Source organism: Python bivittatus, unplaced genomic scaffold (genome assembly GCF_059951505.1).
Source record: "Python bivittatus isolate LINGU-HERP-01145 unplaced genomic scaffold, Pbiv_v1 ctg000070_np1212, whole genome shotgun sequence".
Classification (NCBI taxonomy): Eukaryota; Metazoa; Chordata; class Lepidosauria; order Squamata; family Pythonidae; genus Python; species Python bivittatus.
This window is the reverse complement of record NW_028277034.1, coordinates 19,617,114-19,643,793: the sequence shown is the minus strand read 5'-3', so window position 1 is coordinate 19,643,793 and position 26,680 is coordinate 19,617,114. Positions and strand designations below refer to the sequence as shown.

The 26,680-nt window shown below is 35.6% G+C and overlaps 1 protein-coding gene across 1 annotated transcript in view; it reads right to left on the bottom strand.

Annotated features, from left to right (window-relative positions):
- The window catches only part of DCHS2 (dachsous cadherin-related 2), a 107,613-nt gene that overhangs the window by 15,891 nt on the left and 65,042 nt on the right, over positions 1–26,680 (bottom strand). The window contains exons 6-14 of the mRNA XM_088133246.1: positions 25,418–25,593; positions 24,345–24,444; positions 21,210–21,367; positions 18,556–19,396; positions 16,798–17,037; positions 7,884–8,018; positions 7,407–7,616; positions 6,040–6,897; positions 631–741 (exon numbers count right to left, since the gene is read on the bottom strand). Coding sequence (XP_087989372.1) covers positions 631–741; positions 6,040–6,897; positions 7,407–7,616; positions 7,884–8,018; positions 16,798–17,037; positions 18,556–19,396; positions 21,210–21,367; positions 24,345–24,444; positions 25,418–25,593 — 2,829 coding nt within the window. The remainder of the gene's footprint in view (positions 1–630; positions 742–6,039; positions 6,898–7,406; positions 7,617–7,883; positions 8,019–16,797; positions 17,038–18,555; positions 19,397–21,209; positions 21,368–24,344; positions 24,445–25,417; positions 25,594–26,680) is intronic.

Here is a 26,680-nt window from a genome sequence, read left to right as displayed (position 1 = left end):
CAAATACAGGTACACCGCCTAGTCAACCACCATGAAATGAAGAAGAAGGAAGTCCTTGTGGGAGGATGACTCATAGGCTCCCAAATCTAACCCAATACTCATAGACTCAAGGTCTCATTATTTTTTGGTTATCTGCGGTTATCTGCTGGCATGAAATCACCATGAACAATTATGACCATCTTATAGCCTTTTTTAGAGACCCTGTTGTTGCTGTTGTTGTTTTGCTTTAAAAATAGTAACAATGACATTGAAAAATCATTTGGTAGCTTGGGTCTTACTAGTGCAGCAAGACAGAAGTTGGTTTAGGGAATTTTGAATCAAAATATATTCATCGCATCTAGGATGAGAAAACTATATTGCTGATCTCTGCTACTGATATCACCATAGAAGGGTATATCACAGTCTCAATTTAGATGAATTTTAAGGAAAAAAATCTATGAAAGTTTTATTTTAATCACACATCTTTATTAAGTTTAAAGGACTAAACCTAACTTCTACTGGAACTTAAATAAATCAACACAACCACTTGAATAATGTTTATACAAATGCAATCACAACTCTAGTGTGGAAAATATTTTACGAAAGCCTCAAATGATTTTAGAACAAATGAAGATAAATAGGCTAATTTACCTGTGATAGGATGAATGTAGAAAATATCCTCATGTTCACTGATGATTGTATGCTTTATATTGTTTCTCACCAAACTTTGGTCATGAGCAGCTACAGTAAACACAGAAGTACCTATGAAAACAAGTATTAAATTTATTCTAAAAGATGTTAAACTATAAAACACATTAAACTGATAACTGGTTAAATTTATACCCTGTTTATACAAGTAGATAATAAGAAAAGCTATTATTTTATCATATTAATCAACCAGATATACAGTATTTAGCAAACTAATTCCTGAACCTCAGCAATGCTCTTTAGCCAACTATTATGATAGCAGAAGACAGAGCAGAGAAATGAAGATGATAAAGTATTTTTAAAGTTATTTATTCTAAGAACTGGACATGTTAAATTTAAATAGGTATACAATGCCAACAATGTTCAGCTAGATACAACGTATGAATTATTGGATACCCAAGTCCTGTTCCTAAACTCTTTGGTTAGCTCATGTCAATCAGCACTCTGCTCACTTTCTTTTCTTTCAATTTTATTTATTTATAAAATTTTAAAACCATCTCAGTCTTAAAATAATCTACGGGGTGCACAAAGAGCAAAAGCAGTGAGCCAGCGCAATAATAAATATACAGAAATATAGTAAAAACCTTTAATTTTATTTATTTATTAACAATAATATATCAACACATCTGGCACAATGATTCTCACCTATCAGAACCCAAAAGCCTTCTGGAACAGCCATGACCGTAAAACTGGGAGCCACCCTCAACTCAGGGAGGGCAGGCAAGCTACTCTATACAAGATGAGTTCCCACCCAGAATGCCCACTTTCAGCCCCTTGCTACTGTATTTATTTCTCAGTAGGTGTGGGGACCTTGGGCAAGTCCTTTCATTTGCTTAGAGTGTATGGGCAGAATCTGTATGGAATAGATGGTCTCAAAGATACCCAGTTCCTGAGCCATATAGAGCTTTATAGGTAATAACCAATATCATAAACTGCACTCAGAAACAAACCAGCAGCCAGTGCAGCTCCCACAGCAAAGATGTTATATGATGGTAATGAGACTTGTCCCATAAGATGCAGTTGAAGTTTCCTGCTGATCTTGAAAGGCAACCCCAGACACAGTCAATTACAATAATCCATAAGGGAGATAAGAGTATGACTGACCATTTTCAGTGCCTCCTGTCCTAGGTACAGTTGCTATTGGCTCAAGCTGGATAAATAGCCTTATGACTTTTCTAGCAGGAGCTGTGAATCCAGGATGACTCGCAAATTGCAAGCCTGTTCTTCAGGGGAATACAATCCCATTGAGAGCCAAAGTTGATATAGTTCAAGAATCAGAAGACTTCTGAATGAGTAGCCACTCCATGTTGCTTGGGATGAATCTGAGCTGGTTTATTCCCATTCAGACTGTGACAGTCTCCAGACACTGGGTCATGGCTTCTACCGCATGAGTCATTTCGCCTGGTATGTAGATATTCAACTGACTATCATCCAAATAGTAGTGATACATCATCCTGAATTCATAGATGACTTCTCTCAGTGACCTCATATAGATACTAAACAGGATGAGAAGATGACCAAGCCATGGGGCATGTCATCATGGAGCATCTATCAGCCAGATGTCTTCCCCTCTCTACAACCACTGACTGGATCTGCCCACTCAGGAAGGAGTAGAATCATCAAAGAATGGTGTCTCCAACTTGCTTGTTGTAGACTGGTAAGAAGGATATTGTGATTGACAGGATCAAAGCCTACCAAGAGATCCAGGAGGATGAGGATGGTCTTGCTCCCTGAATTTAGGACCCACCTTGAATTATCCATGAGGGCAACCAACGTAGTTTCAGCCCATACTCAGGCCTGAATCTCAAACTGCCAAAGAAGCAGATAATCCACTTTCTCCAGGGTTCTCTGAAATTGTTACTCAACCACTTTATCCACAATCTCTCATACAAAGCAGAGATTGTACATAGGTTAGTAATTGTTTAATAATACCAATAGAAGAGAATATATGTAGCTCAGGGTTGAACTGTGGAGTCCTTGGGATTCTCTGAGCTTGGTTGTTTTCTTGCAAATGTTTTTATTGTGAGCCACCCAGAGTCACCCTTTGGGGGAGATGGGCGGCATACAAATTTATAAATAAATAAATAAATAAATAAATAAATAAATAAATAAATGTTTCATTACCCGGCTAGGTAACATCTTCAGTGTTTAATAATAGTAGGTCCAGGACAGGCCTCTTAAGGAGAGAGCAAACCAGCACCTCTTTTAGGGCTGCTGGCATTTTCTCTCCTGCAGAAAAGTTTTGACTATAGCCCTGATACATCTACCTGTTTAACACAGGAAGATTTGACTTTGGAAAGTTCTAAAATTAATTCTAAAAGAGGCATAGACATAACTTTGTTGCAGCTTATATGTCTCTTTATTTTTTTCTACTTGCTTTTCTCTGTATTTTCTCAAAGTGTACAACCAATAATGGATAAAATGCAGCTGCCGTTTGGAACATCATACCCCTGGAGATTAGATTGGCCTTGACCCTGCTGGCTTTTCACAAGGCCTCAAAGACAAAAAGACAGTTTTGTCACTGGGTCTGGATGTGTAGTAGATCCTGTGCAGTAGCTGTGTTAATTGTTCTTGGTTTTTGTACCTCAGCTTCTGATGTACTTGTATGGTTTTTATATTGTTTATTGTTTTTCATATTGTTTTTAATTGCTATTAGCCACTCAGAGTCATGAATTTGAGATGGGTGGACATATAAATTGAACAAATGAATGAATGAATGGCAGCATTTTGAAGCAAATGATCAAATGGGCACATAGAGATTTCTATTTTTCAGTATGTTTTATCAAAATTGCTTTATCTATACTGCAAGAAAGGAGGTGAATAGGAAAGGAAATTGATAGCTGTGAAGTGGTCTTTGTGAAATCTAGAAATCAAAATCAAAGAACGGCACACTTCCTAAGCCACTGATGCTGATTTATGCCCATGAGGTATGTTCTCCAAAAAGCTAGAAAAGAAATTGAGACAGATTTTCTTAAGCATTCCTAGTACAATGCTGCCATAAAATGGAAGAAGAAATCTTTAAATAACATTACTGGAGGAAGAAAACCAATAAAGATTCTAGGTTTTTAAAAACAACCCTTAGAATTATATTAATGCTCTCAAACAACAGAGCCCCATGTGGCAAATTTCTTTTAAATATGAGATATTTAAAAATCAGCTCCTGAGTGGCATTTGAGTTCAAAGTGGCCTTCACTCTGTTCATATAAAAACAATTAAAAAAAAAAACTGCTGGGTTGCACTTTACCAGTATGGTGAGAATTAGGATTTAGATTTTCACAAGGATATGCACAGTTCATATTACCATCAAAGGATACATATACCATTCCCTCTTCCTAATCTGGAAGAGAACTGGTATTAAAAAATGCATGAAACAAACAAGCATTCTGTTTGCAGTTTAAGTAGGACAAATAAAACATGAGATATAATCCTAACCAAATACGCCATATTTAGCTGTAACTAAACTTTAGAAACATCTACCACAATAGGCATTTGTTAAAATTTTATCACGTTTTATCAAGACTGGAGAATTTTACTCAGTTATGAAACCAAATTTGTAATCTGGCAATTGATTTTAATCAATTGTGATATATTCAGGTTACTGTACACTGGCCTTTGCCAAATGAGATTTTGTCGTATTACAAGAAATGTTCTGTAAATACAAACAGAATTAACAATAGGCCGTCTTTGTACTTTTGCCTGCAGTTGCATTAACTGCCTTGGTAGTTTTTTTCTAAGCCACATTAGCAATAACATCTATTAGAAGCTGCACTTTATATTATGGCAAAGGCTTTGAGGGTTATGGGAGCTTACAAACAAAATATGAATGAAGTTGAATTAGCACAAAAATAAAAAGGTTGAGGCAGCAATGTTGAATCAGAGAAACTGAACTTGGATCTTGAGAGTCCGATACGAAGCTTTCTATATACAGCATGTTGAAGCAGCAGATTAGCATGATTTTAGCTGCTATGAATGGAAATATGCCTCAAGTTTATTCCCTAAGGAAAGGACATTTCCATTCCCTTATTGTATTAATAACAATTCCATATTAAAGACAAAAAACAAAAACAAATCTTAGAAGAATCTATAGATCAGACTTTGCCAGACCGGTTCTTTTTACCTGTTGCTGGCTAGGGATATAATGGGATTTATAATTTACAATACCTGGTGGGCCCAGACTAGGGCAGGTACATTTACAGTATAGAACCCATCCTGTGAACAATTGCTTCCCCAACAGTCACTTCCTAGGTCAAAATAGTGAGGTTCCCCCATATTTCCTCTGTGGTTTTACTCTGAATGTTCCCTAAGCTAGCTTTAATCAAAACTATCCAAATGTATTCTTATTTATGTTTATTACTAGTTAGCAGCATACTGTTTTTATTCTCTTACCACATTCCCTTAGGGAATTTCCATAAAGTACACCCCTCACAAGGCCTTATTTGTAACAGACCGTTTCAATATCAGATCAACTCATTGAATTCTAATAATTGTATACATATCTACTAAAAAGACTTTTACTAAAAAAAAACAAAGAAAAAAACACCTTCCATGTGAAAATGTTGCTAATATTAAGCCTGGGAAAGCAGTCTATAGCTTTACTCATACAGCTGGTTTAGTGACTGCCTTGTACAGCAACCACTCACAGTTATGACAGTGACGAAAAAGTAACTTAGTGACCAATCCTCTCATTTACAACCTTTGCAGGTCTATAAAGCAAAGGAAAGCTGAAGTAAGATCATAAGCAAAGTAGCAGTTTCACTTAGTGACCACTTCGTTAACGACTGAGTTGTCGGTCCCAGTTGTGGTAGCTAAATGAGGACTACCTGTACATGCCCAAGTTAAACAGCCACAAACTCCTTTGACTTCTGCGAAACATAAAACACTAAGAAGTATATTCATCTGAGCCATGTCTCCAAATGAAGAAGCAGCAAATTGCTAGTTCATGCAGAGAAATGGATATTATGCAGCTAAAATTGTAAACAGCTGATTTTAAAACATACACAAACCAAACAATTGCCTTTAAAACACAGCAGGTAAAAAGGCATCACTGACTGTTTACAGCTTAGAGCTGGTTGTGAATATACCTGAACAATGCATATCAGAGACACAAAATTATGATAATTTAAAAGAGAAGTAGAGATTTTGAGAATGAAAAAAATAAGGTACCCTCGCATAGTGCTTCTTCCAAAATCACAGTCAGTAGGCAGAGAACACATGCTTTAATTTGGGTTCAAACCTCAAACTGTAACTTATTTCTGCTTTTTCTGTAAGCACTTTCTGTTCTATGATGCCTTTTAACTCACATCACACACATACCATGTGGATGATAATATTACATTATGATGAGGTACTCACCCACTTTACTATTTTCAGGAACCATCGCTTCATAGTGAGTATGATTGAAAGAAATGATCTCGGTGTGTGCTTTAGAACAGATGGTCACAACAGCTGTAGCAGTTCTAGCTGGGATCCCTTGATCATATGCCACTATCAGGAGGTGGGTGATTAAGCCATCATAAGATACAGGTTCCCGAAGAAATATTTCACCTGTAGTTGAATCCATCTCAAACATTGTTGCTGGTGTCACAATCCTAAAATTCACAGTTCCATTCGGACCTAAATCTAAGTCACTGGATCGCACGGTAACTATTGTCTGATTTATATGTGTTTGAGAGGATATTTGAACTTTAAGAGGATTCTCTAAGAAAAAAGGATTATTGTCATTTATATCCTCAATGTGTATTATTACAGTAACACTGGTACTTCTTGGTTGCAGGGCATCAGAATCTGTTGCTAGAGCTTTAAATATATATTGAGATTGTCTTTCACGGTCCATTGGTTTATTAGTAATGATAACACCAGTATCTCTGTTAATAGTAAATAGTCCAAGAGATTCATCCATTAGAGTGTATACAACCTTTCCATTTATACCTTCATCTGCATCTACAGCAAGCAGTTCAAGAATTGCTGACTTTTCTTCAATGTCTTCACTTATAATTGCTTGATAATGATTCCTTGTAAATAAAGGGCTGTTGTCATTTTCATCCAGGACTGTGATCTGTAGTTCCATAACAGAACTTCTTGCTGGATTGCCTAGATCAAAACATTCAATGACCAAGGTGAAGTTTCTGACTATCTCTCTGTCCAAACTATAAGTAGTGAAAAGGTCTCCTGAGGTTTTGTGCAACGCAAAGTATCGTCTGATATTTCCACCTTTAAAATGAAAAAAAAAGGAGCATGACAATTAAAAACAAAACCAAAAAAACTTCTCTATACCCTGTTACATATTTACTCACAAATACTATGTAAGAGCTGTGATTCTGACAAAGGTCTCAGATATTAGAACTATTTTACCCAGAATTTTAGGGAGCAACTATTAATTCAGTATTCAGAGACAGGACCTAAATTTGCATTGTGAATTTAAGAGCAAATGTTATTTTGTAAAGAAAAGAAAATAGAGTTTTAGTGAGACACTAGACTTGTTAGAATTTTTCAAAGGACTCATATACTTCCTATATTGTAGGATTTAAAGATTCATTTATATAAATAATAATATTATATTAAAATAAATAAATCATAGTAATACAAGTTAAATGTGCAAAAGATACAAATATTACAATAATGAACACATTTTAAGAGTAGTTAAAAAAGATCAGTAAATGTTAAATTTCAGAACTTGGGTTTTTTAAAAATGATGTGCATTATAAAATATTTCACCTTACCAATGATTTGATATTGCACAATTCCATTATTAGCTGTATCATCATCCACAGCCAGGAGAGTTGTTATTGTTGAAGGCACTTGGTTCTCCATAATTTGGATATCAGAAACTGGAAAGATGATCTTGGGGGTATGATCATTTTCATCTAGTACTCTAAAGACAACTGATGCTGTGCTGGATAAAGGGGGAGTCCCACCATCTTGAACAAGCACTGTACAGGGAGACACATTTGAAGGCTAAATTATGGTAACAGATAGACAGGATCAGATTGGTGAATGATTCTCCCTAAAGGACAATGCAACACTGTTTGGTTTCATTCAAATATGTTCACATGTATAGGATGCAAATGATACAAATCAAAGATAATTCCTTCCTTCCAATTTTAGAGAAATTAAATTTGAAAGGAAATAGTCAGTTAAAAACTATGTGTAATTCTTGTGGCACACCAGGTGCTTGTATAGTATCCCAAACATCTTACCTTTAATATGGAGAAACTCTTGAATTTCCCTGTCAAGCGAGATGGCTGTTCTAATTTCTCCAGTATTTGAGTTTATTCGAAAATTCTCATATCCAGGTCCGGGTAAAATGTCATATTTAAGTAGGGAATTGATTCCTTAAAATACACACAAACAAAATTAGTAGATTTTAAATGTTTCCATTATAATGGCTTACAAGCAATTTCCTGGCACATTTATTTATTACAGAGGTGATACAGATTTAAGTTATTGTTTTTCCTAAATAATTTCTTATGCATTATTTTATTTAAAAATCAATTGCATGTAAAGATGTTTAAGGATAAACATATATTCAATGTGAAAATTAAGAGAATTCTTTTAGACCTTCTAAGGGTCTATATGAATGTAGCGTGACTTTTTAATTTGAAGATTATGTGGCATTTTCCAAGTATTAAGGTTGTTAATCATGTGGTTTACTGGGCTATTATGAAAGAAAAAAGAACTCTGACTGGTGAGATACAGTTAACCCTCTAATTCAGTGAGACAGAACACCCCACCCCCCCAAATTAAGTGTGAGTCAAGATCAACAAGTAAGAAATGGGTTTTGGTAATAGGATTTTTAGTGTCATTTTGGTAATCAGTAAATCTTAACAAGTCAAAGATTTTACACTAATACTGGGAATTCTTATGAACATAATTTATCACATGGTCAAATTGACTTGTTTGAATGGCCAAATTGACTTGTTTGATCAGAGAAAAGACAATATCTATGTTTATTGGTGACTGGAAACCCCTTATGGACTTTTTGCGTAAAACAGAAAAAAAATAAACTTATGATTTATGGTTTTGATGATTAGATAGGATAGATTATAGATAGAAGAGAGTCATGATGTAACTTTAGAGAAAGAGGTAAATTTATAATTGTACTGATAACTGCTGTAAAGAAGATTGGAAGCCACTTCTTTATATCTTTTTTCTTTCTTTTCTATTTTTCTTTTAGTTTTTCTTTCTTGCACTTTTAGCTCTCTGATTTCTTTCTTTTTATTTTTCTTTTATATATATATGTATATATACACACAGGCACACATACATACATTGTATATATATAAATAAAGAACTTAATGTATCATATATTGGATTGTGACTTTACTTCTGTGGAAGAGCACACAATTTGCAGTGTAGACTGAGGCTGGGTTTCCAGTGCCTAGTTTTTTAAAAAAATCAGTTAAAAGGTGATATGAATGACCTCTATTTAAACCTCTATGGAGCTGCTATCACTCAGAGCAGATATTACTAGCTAGATGGATTAATACTCTCATTTGTATAAACTAACTTTCCAGGTAATTGGGAATACAATACACAGTCATTTATTTTGCATTGCCCATATGAAGAACAGCAATAACTATTTAAACATATAAACATTATACCATGGTTAGATAGCAGAATAAATTATTTATAATCACACTATGAAGTAAAAGTTTAACCATCCTGTGATGAGTTAGAAATTGATTCTGTAAATAATTCTGATAATTCTAAGAATTTTGTATGGTAAAACTGTATTTTCTTAAAATGCAATTGCAGATGTAATCCTTCAGTCAATCTAATTATATCATGTTTCTCTACAATCAAGAATGATCTGATCCATCATCCACCAATTGTGGGTGGATGTGTTTTATTCTTTGAGAATACCGTACTCCTGATTTTTATGCATGCCCCTTAAAAGTGGAGCTGTGATACTGAACATGTAACATTCCATTTTACTCAGTTGTCATAATAGAACTCTACAATACCTGAGTGTTGCAAAAGAAAATGTTGCTCGTGAAATTTAACAGCTCTTTATTTTTTAAAACAGCTGTACGCCTTCTGTCTATAATGGGAAACTTGTTTCCCATTGTTGCCTTTTATAGTTTTATATGAAATTGCTCCCATATTTCTTGTGGTCTCAATGGTCTCCTGAGGAAAGCGTAGCATCTTTTTCATAATGTTATACAGCAAAATAATGCTATAACAGTAACTATAATAGATTTAGTCCTTTATTATAGACAAGTATACATGTCAGGTTTTTATAGATTATTTTACTTGTGACTATTCAACATTTCAATTCAGTTGATCTGTCTTGAAAAAATGTTAAACAAAAACAGCTAACCAGAGTACTCTATTCTGATGTCAGTACAAAATACTGCTTCTTTTTAAATTGTTTCTGACTTGCATTCTTGTTTTCACAGCCTTATAACTGGGACACAAGGTGTTCATAAGCATTTTCTATTGCTTCTATGTCTGAACTGGGGAATCCAGTCCAGTTCACTGGGGAACTGTCATGAGAGCTCAGAGGCAACCACCAATAAGAATAATTAATTTATTATCTCAAGAAATAAGGCAAAATCAAGATATATACAGACTACATAGAAAGGACTCAGCCTCACGTTAGTGTCCACCCTAACTAGTATCTCCTACTGGCTGGAACATATTATATTTTCCCATATCTTCCCTGTCTGTTTTCCAGAATAACTGTTACATTTTTGACAACACAATGGCAATGGTTTTCTGTTACTTATCTCTAAATCTCAAACTAAATCTCAACTTTGTTCTAAGTTAAGGGGTTACATACCTGGAGACCTATGATTTACTGCTATATACTGGTATGTAGTTGACATCTACCATCCTTTAGATAACTTATGTACTACAAATTCTTGATTATTAAATAAAAGGGAAAGATTTTGAGCAGCCACTGTTATCTTGTCAATGTATTTTGGTAAGAATGAATTGGATTTCTGTCTCTGGAATCCTTTAGCAGTATCCTTAAAGGTCTAGAGAGTTGTCTCTGTAGATTCTGGTTTGGGGTTGATCACATGTACCTCCAGTCCAGGTTTTCTTTTAGTGCCTTGGAGTCTGGACTGGACAAATGTGCCACCCTTACCATCAACAGGGGAAAAATAGTGAAAACTGAAGGAATCAAGATGCCCCATGGAAATAATATCAAGAGTCTGGAAGATCACTACAAATACCTGGGCATCCTTCAGGGTGACAACATCAAGTACACTTAAGTCAAGAACAAAGTTAGTAGTGAATACATCAGAAGAGTGAAGAAGTTCTTAAAGTCCATACTAAGTGGCGGAAATACCATCAAGGCAATTAACACCTGAGCAATTCCAGTCATTAGATATGCAGCTGGAATAGCAGAGTGGACTGAAACTGAACCAGAAGCCCCGGATAGGAAGACCAGAAAAATAATGACAATGAATCAATGAATCATTAAACCATGCAGCGACGTTGACAGACCCTATTTACCAAGGAGCAAAGGTGGGCATGGAATGTTGCAAGTACACCAGACAGTTGAACAAGGAAAAAGGGCATTGGAAGAATATCTGAAGGACAGTGAAGAATATGCACTGAAGCTAGTACATCATGAAGGCTTAGTGAATTGCAGACCAGCCTATAAGAAAGACCAAGTGAAGAATAGAAAAAAGACATGGCAAGGCAAAGTATTACATGGCCAGTACATTAAAAAAAAACTAGCAGGCAAAGCAGATAACAACAAGACCTGGCAAGGCTAAGAGTAGGAAAATTGAAGAAAGAGACAGAGGGACTAATTCTGGCTGCACGAAACCAAGCCTTAAGAACAAATGCATATAAAGCCAGAATTGAGAAGACAGCAACAGACAGGAAATGCCGTCTCTGCAAAGAAGCTGAAGAATCAGTGGACCACCTAGTTAGCTGCTGTAAGAAGATCACACAGACTGATTACAAGCAACAGCATGACAAAGTAGCAACAATGGTGCATTGGAATATCTGCAAGAAATACCACTTGCCTGCAAGCAAGGACTGGTGGAACCACAAAATAGACAAAGTAATAGAAAATGAAGAAACTAAAGTGCTCTGGGACTTTAGAATTCAAACAGACAAACATCTGCCACACAACACCCCAGACATAACAATTATTGATAAGAAAGACAAAAAAGTCTGGATAGTGGACATTGCAATACCTGGAGACAGCAGAATAGAAGAGAAAGAACTGGAAAAAAATCACAAAATATAAAGACCTGCAAATAGAAGTAGAACAATTGTGGCAAAAGAAAGCAAAGGTAGTACCAATAGTAATAGGCACCTTGGGTGCAATCCCAAAACATCTGGAGCACCACTTGAACACCATTGGCACTGACAAAATCACCATCAGTCAATTGCAAAAGACAGCTTTACTTAGAACCGCTTACATTCTGCGACAATACCTTTAATATTATTCAACAACACCTGCCTATTCCAGGTCCTTGGGAAGGACTCGATAGGTGGACAAAAATGCCAAATCCTGTCTAAACTTCTGGCTGACTGTGCGACCAACCCTAACTGTGCTTTCATTGCCAAAACAGCTATGGACCCAGACCTAAATCAAATTAGTCCCTGGAATAAATCTGATGTGAGACAGGCAGCTTCTTCTTCTGAACAAGAAGAAACAAAAACAAGAGTTGTTTTTTAATGAGATGGGTGGTGACAAATTTGATATATAAATTAAAAAAAAAAAACTCCAGGATGTTCTTCAAGTGATAGCCAAAATGTCCACGGAGAATAAATTAATTCTGTGGCCACTGGAGGCAAAGATTTTGCCATGGGCAATAGGGAAATTGTTTCTGTGGCTGAATACTTCTCATGTTAAGGGATTCACACAAAAAATAGACCCTGCTCTGGGAGAACAGTCTTGCCTACCACGCCAAACTAAAGTCCTAGTCAGGGTGCTTCAGTGTTTTGCCAGATTGGTGGCTCGCCCATAAGAACCTACAATCAAAAAAATTCATATGTCTATTGTTACTCACAGTAAAGACATGGAACTAGTTTATGAGGTTACTGAAATTATGCCTGAAAATACAGATTGCATTCAAGAAGAAACAGAAATGCACACTGCTTGCACACTGAAATCTAAATTGAACTCAGGAAAGAAAAGTGGAAAAAAGAAAATCCCATTATAATAATACAGATTTGATCCTTGAGAAAGGAAACCTGGGGTCTACCTAGCTTACTTCTAATCCAGTGCCTCTGGTTGTGGACTTTCTTGCAAAGGGGGAGATTTCATGAGGAGAGAGTTGGCCATCTACAACTTGTTTGTTGCCCATTTCCTGGCAACTTGAAGCATCCATTGGCTCAAAGAGTAAGATGTGATCCACATAGCGGTCAACCAGTTTCTCTTGTTAATCTACATATCTGCAGAATACATGCATGGACAATGATTGATAGTGGAAATCCTATTCCTTTTTACAGAAGGAATGTAAAGAAAAAAGGCAGAGACAGGATTGTCTTTGTGAATTTTGGAACAAAGAAGGGACTGAGATAGCAATCAAGGGGAGAAGTGCTATGTTCTCTTGAACAAAGGTTGCTGACTTGAAATTGAGCTCAAGGAGATGCCTTTTCATTCTCTGCTTGCCAAAAATAAGGTACTTTAATGCCAGTAAAGAGTGTCCTGTGAACAGGGTCGTCTACTACACTGTACTAAAACAATCCTTTCAAAAATTAAATAAATGACTGGCTTTTATTTATATATGGTTTTATTTTATTTTTTTTTGGTCTGCGCTCAGTCATTGCTGACCCTGCAGTGATTGCTTGGATGAGTCCTTGCAGTTTCCAAGGCAATTGTTTTTCGGAAGTGGTTTGCCAGAGCCTCCTTCCTAGAGCAGAGCCCAGCTGGCGAGCGCAGGAGGCGGGGTTTCCGTTGCTTCGCGCCCTTTTCGGGCGCGCACCGTTTTTTCGTGCTTACCGGCAACTGCTCCCAACTCCTTTTTGCAAGGCGCCGCCAGCATTTTTCCTCCCACTGGAGTGAGAGTCCCCGTTTATCTACTCACGTGAGTTTTCGACCTGTTGGGTTGACAGGAACTGGGGAGGAAACAGGAGCTCACCCTGTTTAACGCGAAGGCTGGACTCGAACCGCTGAAGCGTCGACCATTTCTGGCCGGCAACTTTCAGTGTCATTAAGCTGCTGCGCCACCGTGTCCCCCTATATATGGTTTAGGCCCATTTTATAGTTTCTCATGCTTCAAACACAGACCATTTTCTGATAATGACCTAGCTTATCTTCAGTTTTGGGTACAACTTGCTGGGTAGTACAGAGAGGATGGTTATAAAAAAAGATGGTAAAATCTCATTTCTTGAATAAAGCATCCTTTTTTAAAAATTAAGATCTATAGCTTTTAAGTCATGTTGCCTCTGCTACAATATTCTGCATTATTCTTATGTTGTTACCACTGTATTCTGCTAATGGGGAACGTGCAGTTCAATAACAAATTCCTATGTTTTTCTTACATTCTGGGAATTAGGTTAGGTATTTCCTCCGAAGAGAGGCAAGCAGTAAGGATATTTCTGTCATTACTGTGTTGGTCATTTACTCATACTGGCACTTTCTGTTTAACTAAGTAAATGTAATTTCCACCAAAATGTATTAGCAAATGCAACATATACTATACCCAACTACATATACTATAGTTAAAGAAGCATGAATGTAAAATTTGATTCACTAATTTTCCTAATTCTTAAGTCAGGGAACTCTGAACATTTCATGCACTAGTCTGTGTACTTTTGCTATCTATCTATCTATCTATGTATCTATCTATCTATCTATCTATCTATCTATCTATCTATCTATCTATCTATCTATCTATCTCAGGTGGTTTGGAAACCACATCACAAAATTCTGGGAATTTGGAATGCAAATCATTTGGGTGCATATGTAAGTTCAGGAGCTGTGACTTGAATAAGTTTGCATAAAAAGTGACCAAATAAATTTCTCCTACAGCTATAGTCTATAATTATTTTGTTTAGAAAAAAAGTGGTACTGATACCCTTTTCCTTTTGCATTTAACTTAGCATTTTAGGAAAAAACTTAAAATACAAAAGAAGCTTTATGATATAACTATTTCAATTGAAATTGCCCATAATTTCCTTTCTTCTTTAATAAAAGCCGTAATTAAAGTGGTATTATAGTGCCCCATTCTGGTCAGATAGTATGAATGCATCTGTGTAATAATTATTAATATATACTTATTAACCTGTAACTTTTGAAAGAGCGTAGATCAACAGTCCTGTATGGTAATTCTCAAATGTGGGACACCTACATAAATCAGTATCATTTAGTGAAAATCCACAGCAAAGACCTTTCAAACTTGGCTGCTGGGGAAAAATGGCATAAACTGCTTTAAGACATGATTGCTCCATGAGGCTTCATGCCCCTCAGCAGGTTCTTGCCCCATATTTTAAGAAGTGTCTCAATAGGGGAAGCGCTATAGTTCAATGGCGTAGCATATACTTCCAATGCAGAACATCCCACATTTAATGCCTAGCAATTTCAAACAATTTTGACCCTTCAAATATTTTGGATTTAACAACCATTTTCAGAGAAATAGTAAGGTAATGCAGAAGTTCAAACCTCAAGCATCTGAAAGCCACCAGGCTGCCTGTCCCTGACTTAAAATGTAGGACATAATAAGTAAGACCTGAAAGGACTTTGCTAGTCTAGGTAAACAGTATTAGGCAAATATTTTGACCTGGCATAAGGCAGTATTCTGTATTTTTAGGAACAATCATTGAGAAATTGTAATTACAATCCAATTTAAATCTATGACCATGTTATATCTTAAGATGATGTAATTCCCTCTGCATTCCACTATACTTTGCTGTTCAATTTCCATTGAACTAATGTTTTAATAAAACTAATATTTTATCCCTACTAAGAGTAGCAAGTAGACCCATAATTTTTGTTAAACGGTATTTATAAATAAAAAAGAAGTCTAATTTTGTCATGCACAATGAAATCTTAAGAGAAAAAGATGTACAGTACCCAGCCAGTTGTAGCCTTATCTACAGCAGGAGGCACTGAAGGTCTTCCAAATGGATTACTGTAATTCACTTTTCAGTACTTTTCAGGAGGCTTTCTTCAAAGATTACCCCAAAACTTCAACTGGTGCAAAAGCAGCAGCCCATATGCTTATAGGCCAGTATAGGTAGTCTACAAGTTACAACTACTCGTTCAGTGATTGTTCAAAGTTATGACGGTGCTGAATGAAGCAGCTTATGATCAGCCTGCAAAGTTATGGCTGTTGCAGTATCCCCATGGTCACATGATCATGATTTGGGCACTTGGCAACCGGCTCATGACCTGTCTGGCTGGCTTACCCCAAGTGAAGTCAATGGGAAAGCCAGCAGGGAAGGTTGCAAGTCACTCTTGTAAGCACCTCCTTCTGCCCCCCTGCACTCTGTAGCTCTCACCCTCCCATTGGCCTGCTTGTGAGCCACCTAAGGAAAGGTTTGTTGTGACTGGGACTTGAAATTTCCTGCTTGCTTCCCCATTTACTTTGCTTGTTGGAAGCTGGGAGGAAGTCAGAAGTCGTGGGTCACATGAGGTCCCTTGCTTAGTGACAGCAATGGGGACTGCCAGGACTGCTGTTGCTAAGCAATGTGGTCATGTGACATCACACTTTATGACTGCATCACTTAGTGATGGAAATTCCAGTCTGAACTGCTGTCAGAACCCAAGAACTATCCGTACTGTCACTGTCATGTAACACCACTATTATGTGAGCTACACTGGCTGTCAGTGTTTCTAAGGCAATTCAAGGTGCTGGTTGTTACCTATAAAGCCCTATACAGCTCAGGGACTGAAAGTGAGGAATCTGAGACTAGGAAAGATCTAGACATTTTTATTCAATGTCTTCATATTCCTCTTAAAAGAAACATATACTTATGTTTACATATATTTACATTTTCTGGATGAACAAAGGATATCAGTGAAGTAAAATACTTGCTTTTCCATATATACATCTGGATCCTATATTGAAAATAACATTTATTTCTCCTCTGGCATACATATGAATGGAAAAAAATAAAATGAAAAGACGTAAGATGTTGACCATTTTTTAAAACTTGAAGATAACATTTTTGTTGTTGTTTTTAAAAGAAAATTACCTGAATCTTTATCTATGGCTTCAACTTTAATGCCAACCACTCCTGGAGCTCTATTTTCCCAGATTGAAGCTTCATATATAGCTTTGGTAAATATCGGTGTTTCATCATTTACATCAAGAACAATTATTGTCAAATTCTGAGTTGCAGATAGGGCTGGGCTGCCATTATCAAGAGCAACAACTGTCAGATTATAATATTCTTGGTGTTCACGGTCCAAAGCAAAGGCTGTTGTTAGCACTCCTAAAGACAAGAAAGGATGTTAATTCTATTTCATTCAGTTGCTGTTCCCATAAGGCATTACTATGAGGATGCATAGTATGACAGTTCAGATATCATACCAATCTATGGTTTGTTCTAACCAATGTTTAGAAACCTAGCTATTGTTTGGGATGCAAAGCACTAGAAAATCATTGTGCATTTTATCGTGCTAACCAATACTATGACCTCAAGGAAAAGGAACTATTAGGAGCACACATTTCTGCAGAATAGTACCCTCCTTCCCCCAAACATGGATTTACTCATGTTTGGAACTTTACCATTTTGCTTATGAACGTTTAATTCTTGGGTTAATGGTGATACACACTTCTTAGAGGATTATGAACCAATGCTTTTATAGTATACAATGGTGTGGCCTCTTGTAAAGTCATTTAAGGACCCCTTTTGATTCAAATAATTATCCCTAGTGTCAAATATTCCTTTTAGAGGAAAATATTTCAGTATGTGGTATTGATGCAACTCCAGAGATGTTGATCTTGATATAAATCTTACACAGTTTGTGAACTGCATACCTTAAGGACAGTCTTCTGTATGATTCTTCCTGCAAGATAGAATCAATATCTGAAATCCTTTTCCACACTCCTTTGCTTATGATTGCAAGTTGAGTGGTTAATAGGGACAAAGCTTTTCCTAACTGAGATTCATCATCAACTTCACCATGTTTTCTTTCAGATGCTTGACTAGTTCAAAAACGTCTTCAACTGATTTTTTTTGGTCTAACATGTATTTAATGCTGTTCTATTATATAGTTCTCTTATAATACTTATTTTTATGTTTACTTTATATGTTATTTTAACACTTGGATAAAAAGGTACTAATTTTAAGAAATATTCAGGCTTTTTATGACTTGGCAAAAATAGTATAATATAAGCTTCTTAGATAAAATCACCTATGACCATTGTGGAATCTCTTGATTAGATTTCTGAAAGCTGTCCACGAATCGCTCTGCCCTTCTCAGCTTTCATAACTACTTTCGCCTTTAGAGACTTAGTGTATCACTGAGAGAAATAAAAACATTGGAAACAGATAAATATAAATGCCACTCCCTGTTTGTGCAAACCTTCCATATCTCTCCTGGTGTTCTTTTTCATAACTATTTGTTTGTACAAAGGTCATTAAGCAGTAAGATTTTAAAATGTGCTTTGAGCTATTATTTCTGATTCTGGTGTAGTGACGAATCAAAGAAATGATTTGCCTGTTTGCTTCTTATAGTATTTTCCTTAATACCGTGTGACTGGAATTGAGATGTCCCTTAAGAAAGCAATCAGTGGAATTGAGATGTGCCTTAAGAAAGCAGTTAAAACACAATTTAGACTATTCATCTTTTCATATTCTGTATTGTAGCTGTGAGATATTTTTCTATAGCACTCAGGCTCTATAATAAATTAAATAGTTCTGTTTCCAGGAAATCAACCAAAGAATGAAATTATTATCATCTCCAGTGTAACATCAATGGAATCAACTTAGTCCTTTTTATCTTACCAGTAGCTTTGTCTATCAAAAAGGCATGGTCTTCATTGCTTGAGAGAAGAAGGTACGTGATTTGTCCATTCCTTCCTTGGTCTGGATCCTGTGCTATTATGTGATGTGCTATTGAGCCTACTTCTGCATCCTCTCTAATGTAGGAAAGAGGAGATGAAACAAAGCTAGGGCTGTTATCATTGACATCTAAAATGATAATTTTTGCTGTCAGTGAACATTGGTTATGCTCAATCAGGTTTACAGCCTGATCTGAAGCCAGTACCGTCAGGACAAAAAACTGAGTTCTCTCTCGATCAAGGGATATTGTTGTAATTAAGGTACCATAAATGGGGTGGATGAAAAATGGATGTTCAATAAAGTCATTCCTACGTATAGAATACTGAAGATTTCTGTTTAAAAAACTACCATCTCCATCTCTTGCACTAAATGTATACACCAAAGTACCAATGGGCACATTTTCCTCTATCCCAATTACAATGAAGTCATTCTGGAAAGAAGGTGAGTGGTCATTTTGATCTTCAACATCAATACTGAGGAAAACAGTCTCATTCTGTGGAGGACTGTTCAGATAGTCATTTACAACAACTCTGAAGAAGTAGTGAGATATGGCTTCATAATCAAGTTCTTTAGAAAGGTAGAGATCCCCTGTAGCACTATCAATTTCAAATGGAATATCAGAATCTTCTTCAGGGATAATAAAATGCTGTTTTCTGTTGGAATATGAATGCTGAGCAGGGAGTTTTAAAGAGCCCATGATCTGAGCAGGTCTAAAATTTTCTGGTATGACAAAGTGTCTGATATATTGGGAAGAAAAAGATCTTCCTTTGGGAAGAGGGATTACCTGAAAAAAAAAAGAATATACATATATATATTCTTAAAAAATCATTGATTATTGGCATTTTTAAAATATATCCTACATTTTCTAGATGGGATAATTAATCATTCACTGACTGAAAACATACATTTCAGTTAAGGCCAGTATGTCTTGAAAATGTGAAGAACATCAGATTGAACTTTAAATTTTTTTCTTAAGAACCCCCCTGTTGAATTAGACCTAGACAAAGACTGTACAGCTGAAAAGATTCCTCTCAGAAACTCACAAGCAGAACATTACAAATAGAACACCCTTCAGTTCATTATTCCCAGCAAACACTATTCATATAGGAGATAATATATAATATCATCATGATTAGCATAGCCATTTTCTAGTATTTTCAAGCACATTTGTGCCTGTTAGTATAGAGTCCATGATGTATAATCAATGGTTTCATCTACTGACTAATTCTGCAAGTGATCCTTTACATTGTGGCAGAAGTTACTTTGCTACCAATCATTATAGTAAATTAGAAATAATTCCAAAAATCACATTCTACCACCTGCACAATCAAGAGAAAACCAGGTGTTTCTTTAAAGCTAAATGAAACAGCCTTCTTATTGACAGCCTGGATACAATACAATTTTGTAGGATATCAGAATTTTAGGAAGGTCAGTACTAGAGAACTAACTGCACTTCTTCAAGAACAAATAAAAAGTGTCAATCTCCTTCATCCTATGCAATGTTCAGTATGATTTCATCTGTTGCGTTCAAGCCACAAGTGTTATTTCATTAGGTGATACAATATAATATTTTTGTTATCAAGCCACAATTAAATATTACTGCAATTTGGTTACTCATACTAAAAAATGCAGTCTTTTTTGCTGTCTAAGAGGGAACAATGCTCTTTATTTTTTGCTACAGAAGGTGTCAAATTTCATCCCATTAAGAAATAGAATTGGTGGCCTGAAATGCATTAGGTCACATCATCTGTTACACTGCATACATTAAGTAACATCACACCTTTGTGGTGAGTCATACTGGTATAATTTCATTTGGTTGGTTATAAGAAAACCCTTTGTAAGGGAGAACAAAAATTCCAATGAAGTAGTCAGTTACTTAAAATCATATGAACACACCCAAAAGGTCATTAAAGGATCAACCTAAGAAAGATATAGAGATATTTATATTTGGATTAAGCCACTAAACCACAATTAACTTTTCACTTTGAGTTCAAAAGGATCTAAAGGCAAATAATCTAGTAGGACCCATTCTGTGTGCTGGAATATACCTTACAAGGCTTTAGGGTTTATGCACCTCTTTTAAAGCCTTGGGTAAAACTTCCAGACCCTTTCCAAACTGGCCAAAGAATTATAACTAATTGTGACAGAGGAGAATATAAGGAGATAGTAATCATAACAACTGAATGCATTTACTTTGATCTTAAATTAAATTTAAATTAAACTAAATCTAATGTTTGTCCAGGCCCAGTGTTCTTTGCTCAGGACTGATGAACTTTTTGGAATGTGATCCCCAGCACTCCAGTAAAAGGTACAGTGCCTGAAATAAAGGTGTGCATCATTATCTTTTCTGATCTTTCGGTTATATTTTCTGGTGCTTAATTTTTTTACATGTATAATTTTATTACTTGATGGGGATTACTTTCCCTTAGTGAAGCAAATATTCAAACCAAATTCTGCAGCGCCTATATTTTAAAATAAATAAAACACCATAAATGAACCAACTAAAAGAGAAAGAATGGTGCTTCAGACATATGGGTACTATCTCTCTTATTCAAAAATACTACTTCTCAAAAAACACTGAATGCTTAAGCCAATACCTCAATAGTGATGACTGTTTCCCCTTGAAGAGGGGGGTCTCCCTTGTCAATTGCTGTGATTACCATTCGGTAGTTTGAATGCCAGTTGTATAAAAGAGCTTCAGTGGTTCTTAACTCACCGCTACTGCTGTCAATCTGAAAGTGACCTAAACTTTCTTCTGAAAGAGATACATGAGCATTAATTGCATGTTAGAAAGGTCTTATTTAGAAGAACCTTAAACAGTGTAAGTACTATGTGCATGGCTGAGAATCCAACTCCTGTTCCTGCCGCCTGCCCCTTTCTATGTGATACAGAATCCTCTCATCTCACATGGCAAGCAGCATGTAACCATGTTTACCTAAATGTGTATATCTTTCTCTCTGTCTTGTAGCCTTAAAGAGATCCACTGAAATAAGAATCAATTTTCAATCCAAGGAACAAAAATTTAAACTAATGTCTTTTATAAAGTTATAGAAGTCTCTGGCAATTTTTAAAGTAACAATCTGATTTCTTAAGGTACTGTTTTATCCCCTCATACCTCCATGTTAAAGAGATAAGGATGTATCCAATCAATATGCAATGAGGGTGACTTATACCAATGATGAGCAATTCAGAGCTATAATACATATTTGGTCCCAGATTCTCCAAGATTGCACTGCTGCAAATCAATGAGACCTTCTGCCCCCACTTTACTATGCAGTTTTCTATGCTTCCTTTCAAATATTATTCCTGAGGGTAAGGACATTTTCTGGTAACATCTCCATATAGTATGGCAAGTTGTTCTGAGAGGGGAATATTCTCTAAATCTGGATATAAACCGAACCCTGTTACTTCAATCTATCTGCACCCTGTTTTGACAATCTTCCACCTTTAGGTCCTGCTCCATACCTCAGGGTGTTCTTAATGTTCTCCTAATTTTCAGGAGAAGCTTGGTAAGGAACAAAGATGAGAAGAAGGGAAGAACATCTAGTTTTAGGAATGGACTTCTGGTCACTGAAATATTTCTATCTATAGCAGTTCTAGTCACAGAAAGCTACAGTATATAAAATGACATTTATTTAATTCTCCTAATGCAGAATCTCATTCAGAAAAGAATATGCACAGAGATTGTCAATAAGCAAAATTAATCTTAAAGAAGGGCTTTGCCAATAAAGTTTTCACTTTGCTGGCTGAGGACTAATGGGTTTTCTGGTGACTGTATCTCAGAAAAGAACTAAAAACAAACAAAAAAACACACCAGTGTTCTGACAATTGATACCCTCAGGAAACAGGCCATATTTTGCATTAACTGTGGTTTCTGAACACAGTAGTTATGCTATTTTATAAAATATTGTAAGCTTAGCAGAGTTGAAGGAGTGTCATTGGATGGATTGTCATGGCTTACTTTGGGAGAATAATCATATGTCACATATCCAGTTCCTCACAATTAAAATAAATATATGAAGTCTTTTGGAGTCCAAATCATTCCAAGAAATATGTAAGTCAGGGAAAAATTACAATTCTCCTGAGGAGGAGTTTAAGGAATAATTATTGCTTGTTCTTTCTTTCTCTTCATTAAGGAAAATATATAATCTAGTTTTACAGAGCTTTAATTTAGGTTCTAATACCAAAAAATAATTATGACAAATATTAATTGACCCTTGGTCATTATACCTGAACTTTTATGAAAACGGAAAAGGTAGATGAGAAAGGTTATATTTATTTGTACCAGGGATGTATTTTGTTCTCATGCCAATTATCAAAGCTTTATAGGTTGATAATTATACTTTTGATCCCAGATTGAGTTTGTAATATAGATAAATAATAATGTGGCATTTGAAGAATGATTGGTTTACAATAAATTTCAGAAGCATGACTATGTGTGTTTTATACAGCAAAGCAAAAGACTATAATTCAAAAGTTAAGAGATTTTGATGCATGAATTTTTAATAGGCTATAGCTAGCTCATTAAGTCATAGTCAGTTTTTAGTCATAATGCTAAGCCATAATTTAATTCATAACATGTTTCAAATTTGAGGAGATATGTGAAGCCTTGGGTTCAAACCACAGTGGATGGGCTCATATATCATGTGAATCCAAACCAAACAAACCAAACTGAGTATAAGTGTATTAATTTGTTTGGATAGCATAGGATTCTGTGAAGATTTGTTAACTTGCTTTTTTTGTTTTTTTTAATTAGTAGTGTAAAGCTGGAGGCAGTGCTATTCTTCACTTTCAAACCTTTTCTCTCTAAAATGTGCAATATACAATTTCAGCAGGGAAACTCTTCATTTTTTATTCCCACATCTGTTTGAAGAAATGGATTCCAAGTAAACCAGAACGAAAGTAAATTAACAAAGTAAATTAACCAGCTCTAAAGTAGAGGTGTATCCTGTAAGGCCAAAGGACAGCATATGGTTGGTCCCTGAAAGCTTAGATAGCATTCGTTTCCAGAGACCCCCAAAAGCTCTTCCTAAATCAGTATTTTCAATGATACAGACAGGATATATTATTCAATAGTGAAATTATAAGATCATTATATTAACTGAACTGAATTTTGATTAACTTAAAATGTATGTAAAATGAATTTTAATTTTTGGCCTGGTCCCATCAACTACTTTGGGAGCATGGTTACCAGCACATCACCAAAAGCCAAGTACAGACCTCAGCCCAGAGGAAGTTTTGTACTTTTGCTCTAAAGTGTCCCTAGCTTTACTACATTTGGCCATAGTAAGAGGAGATAATAAATTAATTTTGGTGAAAAAAATCTATGGACAAATATTCCACCCAGTGATGGATGAAACAAGATCTACACAATCTCCTTTGTTCACATTATCTTCTAATCACTATCTTAGATTGTTTTGACTGATTAATACAAGAAAGAAGATCTCTAGTTGAAGCTCATTTTTTCCACTGAAATATTAAAAATATTCTGTTAAATAAAATGCTACACTATTTTGAACATACTTAACCATTATTAAAACACTAATTCTCAGTCTGAAAAGTGGAAATTGTATTATTTCCTCTTGGAATTTGTCACAAATTATATTAAGCAAAAAGTGACCATGTAGGAAACAGATCTAAGTCTTCATTCTCATGTCATGCTGTATGGTTAAAGGTTAATATTTTGATATTATGTACATGTATATTTTTACTTCATAAGTAATAATTCTTACCTGAGGATAATGAATACAGCACTATTCCATTATTTCCAGAATCAAGGTCTTTGGCAAATATATTTGCAACCAGTGTCCCTGCTGGCTGCCTTTCTAAAACCTAAAAGCAAGCAATTCAGTTAAAACTAAATGTTCCACATGGCAAGGAATCCAGATAATTTAATTTCATTTAATTTAATTTAAAGACCAGACCACAAAAATCATGATTTGTAAATAGCCCAATTTTCATAAGATACCCTCACTAATGGGTGAGTTCTTGCCACATATTCAGCGGCAAACATGTTCTGTTATCTGCTTGCTCCTTTTCTGAGTGGCTGGATCAACATGATTTTCATCCTACCTATCAGTGGATTACTAATAGTCAAATATATTGACTGATTGCATGATGCATACTCTGGCCAATCAAAGTGTGGAGTCATAATTTGTGTTAAGTTTGGTTGAAGCTATGTTTTCCAGTCACAGGTTAACTAAACTGATGTATTAGTTTTTAAACAAGCTTCATCTCCATGGCTAGCTGATCACGCACATATAAATACATATTTATACTTTTAGAAGACATGTCATAGCATTGTCATAGCATCTGGTTCATTGATTTTTCTCTAATACACAGTTTCACTTAAAAAATATGTGCCACAGCAAATAGCAGTATTTGGCCAATTGTGGCTAATTGCAAAAAGCTAAGTTGAATCAGATGTTATTAATACTTGAAATCTGAACCATTATCTGACAAAGGTAATGACAAACCAGTTCCATACTGTTGCCACAAGAAGTTCATGTTAATGTAGTCATCGGGATCTCAGTTCAAATCCTTTCACATTTTGTAACAGGATGTCCAAATTCTAATTCAAACATTTGACCACAAGATGGTGACCAAAACCAATTTTTTCTTCATACATTAAGTTTTTGTTTTAATTTGCCTGTAATGCAAATGTAACATACACTGGGTAGAATATACATTCCAATTAAAAATTAATAACCTCCGCATTCTACCCGACTGTAATAAAATGTATGCAGTCCCCAAAATCCTTTCTCAAACCTGCACAGAAACAACAGACTTGGAATATTTTGCAAACCTTGAAGTGTAGCAGATGCTGGGAGAAGCATGGATGGTTGTCATTCAGGTCAGTAACTGAGATATAGACAGATGTTGTAGTATTATGTTGAGGGACTCCATGGTCTGTTACCAGAGCAATCAAATGGTGGTGAGTCTGCTGCTCACGGTCTAATGCCACCCAATTTATAATTTCCCCTGGTGAAAAATAAAAATGAAAAGAAAGAGTATTGTGGGATGTATTTTGAAAGTCTTAATAAGTAGCACAAGGCTCCATTAGCTGCTTTTGTCACTTGATACACTATACAGAGGCTAGCAAGAACTGTCATTCAACATTACTTGTGTATCTACTATCATTATACTGTAAGTGACTTGACTTCACACAAAAAGCTACTGTGAAAGCCAGATGCTACTCTAAAGCAATCAGATAATATTTTGATTTCTCTACCAGCAAAGCAAAAGTGAGGAAATTATTTCAGTTGTTAAATAAGCTAGCTAAGATCTTCTTATATCGGGGATTGTCAGTACAGATGCTTTTGAGAGACTAACAAGCATTTCTTCACTTTGTGCAGTGCTGCAAAAATATTTAAAGCCTTGCAACAACTTAATATGAGCATCCAGGAACTTTTAAAAATGAATTGCATCCTAATATAATGATAGAGCAGTGGTTATACTCCTTGATCTCCAAATTATTTCTTTACACCCATCTCTACCAGCCATGTTTTATTCTTTTTTTTTTTCAGTTGGTAAAAGCACAGGTTTTGTGGAATGTATTAAAACATGTAGGTGAGTCTTAGAAAAGAATTGTTTTGTCAACTTAACTGGCAAGTTATGTGTAATTTCCATTCCATTATTCCTTCTGATAAAATTTGTTTATTATTATGCCTTTCTCTTGAATTTTATTCTACACCAGCTCTCTCTCTCTCAAAAAACCCCCCAACATACATTATATTTATATCTGTGAAATGACATTATTATACATTTCATATCAGTATCTCTAAATCATGTGTAAAGCCATAACCATAGTGAATTTCCTATCAAAGTGGATAAGCATTAGCTATGAAGAGTTTGAATTAACTTAGGTTCTTCAAATAGAAGAGAAAGTCAGCTGTCAACCCAAAACTGACAGCCCAGCAGATGCTATCAGAATAAGGAAAGGAGATGTGAGGAAGAGTGGAAACAGGCAAATATGCATTTTTAAAGAGATTAACAATAGGGCAGCCCTGGGAAGATGAAGTAGGCAGAATACAAAGAAAACTCATTGCACAGATGAAGGGAGGGGTTT